General features: G+C 42.9%; 1 protein-coding gene across 2 annotated transcripts in view; it reads right to left on the reverse strand.

The window, feature by feature from the left end:
• The window catches only part of LOC107307400 (very long-chain acyl-CoA synthetase-like), a 46,664-nt gene that overhangs the window by 7,520 nt on the left and 28,463 nt on the right, over positions 1–10,681 (reverse strand). For both annotated transcript variants that reach the window (XM_032441804.1, XM_015850912.2), the window contains 3 exons: positions 9,084–9,278; positions 4,518–4,608; positions 2,965–3,163 (listed from right to left, as the gene is read on the reverse strand). In XM_032441804.1, coding sequence (XP_032297695.1) covers positions 2,965–3,163; positions 4,518–4,608; positions 9,084–9,278 — 485 coding nt within the window. The remainder of the gene's footprint in view (positions 1–2,964; positions 3,164–4,517; positions 4,609–9,083; positions 9,279–10,681) is intronic.

Here is a 10,681-nt window from a genome sequence, read left to right on the forward strand (position 1 = left end):
CTGATCAATATCAGATGGAACTGATCAATAGCAGGAGGGATTGATCAATAGCAGGAGGGACTGATCAATAGCGGGAGGGATTGATCGATATCAGAAGGAACTAATCAATAGCAGGAGGAGCTGATCAATAGCAGGAGGAACTAATCAATAGCAGAAGGAATTGATCAATATCAGATGGAACTAATCAATAGCAGAAGGAATCGATAATCAATAGCAGAAGGGATTGATCAATAGTGGGAGGAATTGATCGATATCAGATGGAACTGATCAATAGCAGGAGGAGCTGATCAATAGCAGGAGGAATTGATCAATATTAGATGGAACTGATCAATAGCAGAAGGAAAATGCCATTGATTACCATTGGAATCAATTGATTACCATTAGAATCAATCGATTACCATTAGAATTGATCGATTACCAATAGAACCAATCGATTACCAATAGAATCAATCAATTACCAATAGAACCAATCGATTACCAATAGAATCAATCAATTACCAATAGAACCAATCGATTACCAATAGAACCAATTGATTACCAATAGAACCAATCGATTACCATTAGAACCAATCGATTACCAATAGAACCAATCAATTACCAATAGAACCAATCGATTACCAATAGAACCAATCGATTACCAATAGAACCAATTGATTACCAATAGAACCAATTAATTACCAATAGAATCAATTGATCACCAATAGAATCAATCGATCACCAATAGAACCATTCGATTACCAATAGAATCAATCGATTACCAATAGAACCAATCAATTACCAATAGAACCATTCGATTACCAATAGAACCAATCAATTACCAATAGAATCAATTGATTACCATTAGAATTGATCGATATCAGTTGGAAAATGCCATTGATTACCAATAGAATCAATCGATTACAAATAGAATCAATTGATTACCATTAGAATTGATCAATATCAGAAGGAAAACGCCATTGATTACCAATAGAACCAATTGATTACCATTAGAACCAATCAATTACCAATAGAACCATTCAATTACCAATAGAACCAATCGATTACCAATAGAACCAATCGATTACCAATAGAACCAATCGATTACCAATAAAATCAATCAATTACCAATAGAACCATTCGATTACCAATAGAATCAATCGATTACCATTAGAATTGATCGATTACCAATAGAACCAATCGATCACCAATAGAACAAATCAATTACCAATAGAACCATTCGATTACCAATAGAACCAATCGATTACCAATAGAACCANTCGATTACCAATAGAACCAATCGATTACCAATAGAACCATTTGATTACCAATAGAACCAATCGATTACCAATAGAACCAATCGATTACCATTAGAATTGATCGATATCAGAAGGGAAATGGCATCGATTACCAATAGAATCAATCGATTACCATTAGAATCAATTGATTGCCATTAAAATTAGTTGATTACCATTAGAATTGATCGATATCAGAAGGAAAACGCCATCGATTACCATCATAGATAGAAGAATTGATCCAATATCAGAAGGAAAACGCCATTGATTACCATTGGAATCAATCGATTACCATTAGCATTGATCGATTACCATTAGAATTGATCGATATCAGTTGGAAAATGCCATTGATTACCATTGGAATCAATTGATTACCAATAGAATCCATTGATTACCATTAGAATTGATCAATATCAGAAGGAAAACGGCATCGATTACCATCATAGATGGAAGAATTGATCCAATATCAGAAGGAAAACGCCACTGATTACCAATGGAATCAATCGATTACCATTAGAACCAATCGATTACCAATAGAATCAATTGATTACCATTAGAATTGATCAATATCAGAAGGAATACGCCATTGATTACCATTGGAATTGATTGATTACCATTAGAATCAATCAATTACCATTAGAATTGATCGATTACCAATAGAACCAATCGATTACCAATAGAACCAATCAATTACCAATAGAACCAATCAATTACCAATAGAATCAATCAATTACCAATAGAATCAATCAATTACCATTGGAATTAATCAATTACCTTTAGAATCAATCGATTACCATTGGAATTGATCAATATCAGAAGGAAAACGCCATTGATTACTATTAGAATCAATCGATTACCATTAGAATTGATCGATATCAGAAGGAAAATGGCATCGATTACCATCATAGATGGAAGAATTGATCGATATCAGAAGGAATTGATCGATATCAGAAGGAATTGATCGATATCAGAAGGAAAGTGCCACTGATTACCAATAGAATCAATCAATATCAGAAGAAAAACGTCATTGATTACCATTGGAATCAATCGATTACCATTAGAATTGATCGATATCAGAAGGAAAAGGCAATCGATTACCATTGGAATCAATCGATTACCATTAGAATTGATCGATTACCATTAGAACCAATCGATTACCATTGGAATCAATCGATCACCAATAGAATCAATCGATTACCATTAGAACCAATCAATTACCAATAGAACCAATCGATTACCAATAGAACCAATCGATTACCAATAGAACCAATCAATTACCAATAGAACCATTCGATTACCAATAGAACCAATCGATTACCAATAGAACCAATCAATTACCAAAAGAACCAATCGATTACCAATAGAACCAATCGATTAACATTAGAACCATTCGATTACCATTAGAACCATTCAATTACCAATAGAACCAATCAATTACCAATAGAACCAATCGATTACCAATAGAACCATTCGATTACCAATAGAACCAATCGATTACCAATAGAACCAATCAATTACCATTAGAATCAATCGATTACCATTGGAATTGATCGATATCAGAAGGAAAACGCCATTGATTACTATTAGAATCAATCAATTACCATTGAAATCAATTGATTACCATTAGAATTGATCAATTACCAATAGAACCAATCGATTACCAATAGAACCAATCAATATCAGGTTGTATTACCGGAAGGTATCACCAACACGGTCCTGGAAGTAGAGGAACCTCTCGCGGTCCATCATGAGCAGGTCCCCGCTGTTGAAGTAGGAGTCGCCCTTATCAAACACGTCCCGCAGGATCTTCTTCTCCGTCCTGCTCTTATCACCCGCGTAGCCGTGGAACGGGGTGTTACGGGTGATCCGGATCACCAGCAGCCCCGTCTCACCTGGGACGGAGCGGATTTGGGGTGAGAAACGGGGGATTTGGGGATGGGAAAGGATTTGGGGTGAGAAATGGGGGATTTGGGGTGAGAAATGGGGGATTTGGGGTGAGAAATAGGGGATTTGGGGTGAGAAATAGGGGATTTGGGGCTGGGAAAGGATTTGGGGGGAGAAATGATGGATTTGGGGCTGGGAAAGGGTAAAAAATGATGGATTTGTGCCTGGGAAAGGATTTGGGGTGAGAAAGGGGGGATTTGGGGTGAGAAATGGGGGAATGGGGGATGGGAAAGGATTTGGGGTGAGAAATGATGGATTTGGGGCTGGGAATGGGGGATTTGGGAGGAGAAATGGGGGATTGGGGGATGGGAAAGGATTTGGGGTGAGAAATGGGGGATTTGGGGCTAGGAAAGGATTTGGGGTGAGAAATGGGGGATTTGGGGTGAGAAAGGGGGGATTTGGGGATGGGAAAGGATTTGGGGTGAGAAATGATGGATTTGGGGCTTAAAAGGGGATTTGGGGTGAGAAACGGGGGATTTGGGGATGGGAAAGGATTTGGGGTGAGAAAGGGGAAATTTGGGGTGAGAAATAGGGGATTTGGGGTGAGAAACGGGGGATTTGTGGATGGGAAAGGACTTGGGGTGAGAAATGAGGGATTTGGGGTGAGAAAGGGGGGATTTGGGGCTGGGAAAGGATTTGGGGTGAGAAACGAGTGATTCGGGGCTGGGAAAGGATTTGGGGTGATAAATGCGGGATTTGGGGCTTAAAAGGGTATTTGGGGGGAAAAATGGGGGATTTGGGGTGAGAAATGGGGGATTTGGGGCTGGGAAAGGATTTGGGGTGAGAAATGGGGGATTTGGGGTGAGAAATGGGGGATTTGGGGCTGGAAAAGGATTTGGGGTGAGAAATGATGGATTTGGGGCTGGGAAATACAACGCTATGAAGGTTTGCGGGTGATGAGACCCTTCATATCCTATAGGAGACACTTCAAATCTCATAGGAGACCCTTCAGACCCTATAGGAGACCCTACATATCCTATAGGAGACCCTTCACACCCTATAGGAGACCCTTCATATCCTATGGGAGACACTTTGCATCCTATAGGAGACCCTACACACCCTATAGACCATTCACACCCTATAGGAGACCCTACACACCCTATAGGACACCCTTCCCATCCTATAGGAGACCCTACACATCCTATAGGAGACCTTTGAGGCCCACGAGGTGGTTTAGCTGTATCTTTATGGTCTCCCCTATGTCCTATAGGTTCAATTCCCCCCCATATCCTCTAGGTTCTATATGGTTCTCCCCTATAGGTTCTATATGGTTCTCCCCTATAGGTTCTATATGGTCCTTACCGGGTCGGACTCGGATGCAGAACCCATCCTGGTTCCGAACGGGTTCGTCCTGTTCCACGTCGTATTGGATCAGCTCGAAGGAAGAGAAAACCTATAGGGGAAATAGAGTCAGTGGATATAGGGTCACCTATAGGGTGTGTAGGGGCCCCTATAGGGTGTGAAGGGTCTATAGGGTGTGAATGGTCATCTATGGGATGTAAAGGGTCTCCTATAGGATGTGTAGGGGCTCCTATAGGGTGGGAAGAGTCTATAAGGTGTGAATGGTCAACTATGGGATGTAAAAGGTCTCCCATAGGATGTGAAGGGTCTATAGGGGTGTGAATGGTCATCTATGGGATGTAAAGGGTCTCCTATAGGATGTGAAGGGGCTCCTATAGGGTGTGTAGGGGCTCCTATAGGGTGGGAAGGGTCTATAGGGTGTGAATGGTCATCTATGGGATGTAAAGGGTCTCCTATAGGATATGTAGGGGCTCCTATAGGGTGTGTAGGGGCTCCTATAGGGTGTGAAGGGTCTATAGGGTGTGAAGGGTCTCCTATAGGGTGTGAATGGTCATCTATGGGATGTAAAGGGTCTCCTATAGGGTGTGTAGGAGCTCCTATAGGGTGTGTAGGGGCTCCTATAGGATGTGTAGGGGCTCCTATAGGGTGTGTAGGGGCTCCTATAGGATGTGTAGGGGCTCCTATAGGATGTGAAGGGTCTATAGGGTGTGAATGGTCATCTATGGGATGTAAAGGGTCTCCTATAGGATGTGTAGGGGCTCCTATAGGGTGGGAAGGGTCTATAGGGTGTGAAGGGTCTCCTATAGGGTGTGAATGGTCATCTATGGGATGTAAAGGGTCACCTATAGGATGTGTAGGGGCTCCTATAGGGTGGGAAGGGTCTATAGGGTGTGAAGGGGCTCCTATAGGGTGGGAAGGGTCTATAGGGTGGGAAGGGTCTCCTATAGGATATGTAGGGTCTCCTATAGGATGTGTAGGGGCTCCTATAGGGTGTGAAGGGTCTATAGGGTGTGAAGGGGCTCCTATAGGGTGTGAAGGGGCTCCTATAGGGTGTGAAGGTTCTCCTATAGGGTGTGAATGGTCATCTATGGGATGTAAAGGGTCCCCTATGGGATGTGTAGGGGCTCCTATAGGGTGTGAAGGGTCTATAGGGTGTGAAGGGTCTCCTATAGGATATGTAGGGTCTCCTATACGGTGTGAAGGGTCTCCTATAGGGTGTGAAGGGTCTCCTATAGGGTGTGAAGGATCTATAGGGTGTGAATGGTCATCTATGGGATGTAATGGGTCTCCTATAGGATGTGAAGGGGCTCCTATAGGGTGTGAAGGGTCTCCTATAGGGTGTGAAGGGTCTATAGGGTGTGAATGGTCATCTATGGGATGTAAAGGGTCTCCTATAGGATGTGAATGGGCTCCTATATGATATGTGGGGTCTCCTATGGGATGTATAGGGTCTTCTATAGGGTGTGAAGGGTGTGATGGGGATGAAGGGTCTCCTATAGGATACAAAGTGTCTCTTATAGGATATGTAGGGTCTCATATAGGGTGTGATGGGTCTCCTATAGGATCTATAGGGTCTCCTATAGGATCTGTAGGCTCTCCTATAGGATCCATGGGGTCTCCTATAGGATATATAGGGTATCCTATAGGATCTATAGGGTATCCTATAGGATCTATAGGGTGTGAAGGGTCTCCTATAGGATATGGTCTCCTATAGGATCTATAGGGTCTCCTATAGGGTGTGAAGGATCTCCTATAGGATGGGAAGGGTCTCCTATTGGATGTGAGGGGTCTCCTATTGGATGTAAAGGGTCTATAGGGTGTGAAGGGTCTTCTATAGGGTGTGAAAGGGTCTCCTATAGGATATGTAGGGTCTCCTATAGGATCTATAGGGTCTCCTATAGGGTGTGAACGGTCTCCTATAGGATGTGTAGGGTCTCCTGTAGGATCTATAGGGTCTCCTATAGGGTGTGAAGGGTCTCCTATAGCGTGTGATGGGTGGCCTATGGGGTGTCAAGGGTCTTCTATAGTATCTATAGGGTCTCCTATAGCATCTATAGGGTCTCCTATGGGGTGTGAACGGTCTCCTATAGGATGTGTAGGGTCTCCTATAGGATCTATAGGGTCTCCTATAGGGTGTGAAGTGTGTGATGGTGATGAAGGGTCTCCTATAGGATACAAAGTGTCTCTTATAGGATATGTAGGGTCTCATATAGGATGTGAAGGGCCTCCTATAGGATATGGTCTCCTATAGGATCTATAGGGTCTCCTATAGGGTGTGAAGGGTCTCCTATTGGATGTGAAGGGTCTCCTATAGGATCTGTTGTCTCTCCCATAGGATCTATAGGGTCTCCTATAGGATCTATAGGCTCTCTATAGGATCCATAGGCTCTCTATAGGATCTATAGGCTCTCCTATAGTATCTATAGACTCTCCTATAGGATCTATAGGCTCTCCTATAGTATCTATAGACTCTCCTATAGGATCTATAGGCTCTCTATAGGATCTATAGGCTCTCCTATATGATCTATAGGCTCTCTATAGGATCTATAGTCTCTCCTATAGGATCTATAGGCTCTCTATAGGATCTATAGGCTCTCCCATAGGATCTATAGGCTCTCCTATAGGATCTGTCGTCTCTCCCATAGGATCTATAGACTCTCCTATAGGATCTATAGGCTCTCTATAGGATCTGTAGTCTCTCCTATAGGATCTATAGGGTCTCCTATAGGATCTATAGGCTCTCTATAGGATCTATAGGCTCTCTATAGGATCTATAGACTCTCCCATAGGATCTATAGGCTCTCTATAGGATCTATAGGCTCTCCTATAGGATCTATAGGCTCTCTATAGGATCTATAGGCTCTCCTATAGGATCTATAGGCTCTCTATAGTATCTATAGACTCTCCTATAGGATCTATAGGCTCTCTATAGGATCTATAGGCTCTCTATAGGATCTATTGGCTCTCCCATAGGATCTATAGGGTCTCCTATAGGATCTGTAGTCTCTCCTATAGGATCTATAGGCTCTCCCATAGTATCAATAGACTCTCCTTTAGGATCTGTAGTCTCTCCTATAGGATCTGTCATCTCTCCCATAGGATCTATAGGGTCTCCTATACGGTGTGTAGGCTCTCCTATAGGGTGTGATGGGTGCCCTATGGGGTATGAAGGGTCTCCTATAGGATCTATAGGCTCTCTATAGTATCTATAGGTACTCCCATAGTATCTATAGGCTCTCTATAGGATCTATAGGCTCTCCCATAGGATCTATAGGCTCTCCTATAGGATCTATAGGCTCTCTATAGGATCTGTAGTCTCTCTTATAGGATCTATAGGCTCTCTATATGATCTATAGGCTCTCCCATAGTATCTATAGACTCTCCTATAGGATCTATAGGCTCTCTATAGGATCTATAGACTCTCCTATAGGATCTATAGGCTCTCCTATAGTATCTATAGGCTCTCCTATAGGATCTATAGGCTCTCCTATAGGATCTATAGACTCTCCCATAGGATCTATAGGCTCTCCTATAGTATCTATAGGCTCTCCCATAGGATCTATAGGCTCTCCTATAGTGTCTATAAACTCTCCTATAGGATCTATAGGCTCTCCTATAGTATCTATAGGGTCTCCTATAGTATCTGTAGTCTCTCCTATAGGATCTGTGGGCTCTCCCATAGTATCTATAGGCTCTCTATAGTATCTATAGGGTCTCCTATAGGATCTATAGTCTCTCCTATAGTATCTATAGGCTCTCTATAGGATCTATAGGCTCTCCCATAGTATCTATAGACTCTCCTATAGGATCTATAGACTCTCCTATAGGATCTATAGGCTCTCCTATAGTATCAATAGACTCTCCTTTAGGATCTGTAGTCTCTCCTATAGGATCTATAGGCTCTCTATAGGATCTATAGGGTCTCCTATAGGATCTATAGTGTCTCCTATGGGATGTGAAGGGTCTTCTATAGGGTGTGAGGGGTCTCCCATAGGATCTATAGGCTCTCTATAGTATCTATAGGCTCTCTATAGGATCTATAGACTCTCCCATAGGATCTATAGGCTCTCTATAGGATCTATAGGCTCTCTATAGTATCTATAGGGTCTCCTATAGGATCTATAGGCTCTCCCATAGGATCTATAGGCTCTCTATAGGATCTATAGGCTCTCTATAGGATCTATAGGCTCTCCTATAGTATCTATAGGCTCTCTATAGGATCTGTAGTCTCTCCTATAGGATCTGTAGTCTCTCCTATAGTATCTATAGGCACTCCTATAGGATCTATAGACTCTCCCATAGGATCTAGAGGCTCTCCCATAGGATCTATAGGCTCTCTATATGATCTATAGGCTCTCTATAGTATCTATAGGCTCTCCTATAGTATCTATAGGCTCTCCCATAGGATCTATAGGCTCTCTATAGGATCTATAGGCTCTCTATAGTATCTATAGACTCTCCTATAGTATCTATAGGCTCTCTATAGTATCTATAGGCTCTCTATAGGATCTATAGGCTCTCTATAGGATCTATAGGCTCTCTATAGGTTCCCCATGCTCTTCTCACCTTTAGGAACACGTTGGCTCTCCCCACGGCCCCGACCTTCCCCGTGTAGTTGATGAAGCCGGCGTTGCCCTCGGTGGCCCCATAGAATTCGCTGATTTCTATAGGGCCGAAGCGCTGCAGGAACTCGGTCCATACGTTACCCCTCAGTCCGTTCCCTATGGCCAGACGGACGTTGTGATCGCGGTCACTGGGACTCTGGGAAGGGGGGGGACACATCAATGCCTGCCCCATAGCGGATAGGACACCCTATAGACTATAGGTCCTGCCCTATAGCCTATAGATCACTCATTATGTGCTATAGATCCCACCCTACACCCGATATATCCCACCCTATAGCCTATAGATCCCACATTATACCCTATAGATCCCACACTATACCCTATAGATCCCACATTATACCCTATAGATCCCATATTATACCCCATAGATCCCATATTATACCCTATAGATCCCACCCTATACCCTATAGATCCCAGCCTATACTCTATAGATCCCACATTATACCCTATAGATCCCATATTATACCCTATAGATCCCAGCCTATACCCTATAGATCCCAGCTTATACTCTATAGGTCCCACATTATACCCTATAGATCCCACATTATATCCTATAGATCCCAGCCTATACGCTATAAATCCCAATGCCAGCCCCATAGCGTATAGGACACCCTATAGACTATAGGTCCCGCCCTATAGCCTATAGATCCCTCATTATGTGCTATAGATCCCACCCTATAGCCTATAGGTCCCGCCCTATACCCTATAGATCCCAGCCTATACCCTATAGATCCCATATTATACCCTATAGATCCCACATTATACCCTATAGATCCCATATTATACCCTATAGATCCCAGCCTATACCCTATAGATCCCAGCCTATACCCTATAGACCCCAGCCTATACTCTATAGATCCCACATTATACCCTATAGATCCCACCCTATACCCCATAGATCCCACATTATACCCTATAGATCCCAGCCTATACGCTATAAATCCCAATGCCTGCCCCATAGTGGTGTATAGCACACCCTATAGACTATAGGTCCCGCCCTATAGCCTATAGATCCCACATTATACCCTATAGATCCCACACTATACACTATAGATCCCTCATTATACCCTATAGACCTCACATTATACCCCATAGATCCCACATTATACCCTATAGATCCCAGCCTATACGCTATAAATCCCAATGACAGCCCCATAGCGTATAGGACAACCTATAGACTATAGGTCCCGCCCTATAGCCTATAGATCCCACCCTATACCCTATAGAACCCACCCTATACCCTATAGATCCCAGCCTATACACTAAAGATCCCACCCCATACCCTATAGGTCCCACCCTATACCCTGTAGCTCCCACCCTATATATATATCCCAATACCAGCCCCATAGCATTGTATAGCACACCCTATAGACTATAGGTCCCACCCTATAGCCTATAGATCTCACCCTATACCCTATAGATCCCAAATTATACCCTACAGATCCCACCCTACACCCCATATATCCCCCCTACACCCCATATATCCCCCCTACACCCCATATATCCCCCCTTACACCCCATATATCCCCCCCTACACCC

This window comes from Coturnix japonica, unplaced genomic scaffold (assembly GCF_001577835.2).
Source record: "Coturnix japonica isolate 7356 unplaced genomic scaffold, Coturnix japonica 2.1 chrUnrandom582, whole genome shotgun sequence".
In the NCBI taxonomy this organism is placed as follows: domain Eukaryota; kingdom Metazoa; phylum Chordata; class Aves; order Galliformes; family Phasianidae; genus Coturnix; species Coturnix japonica.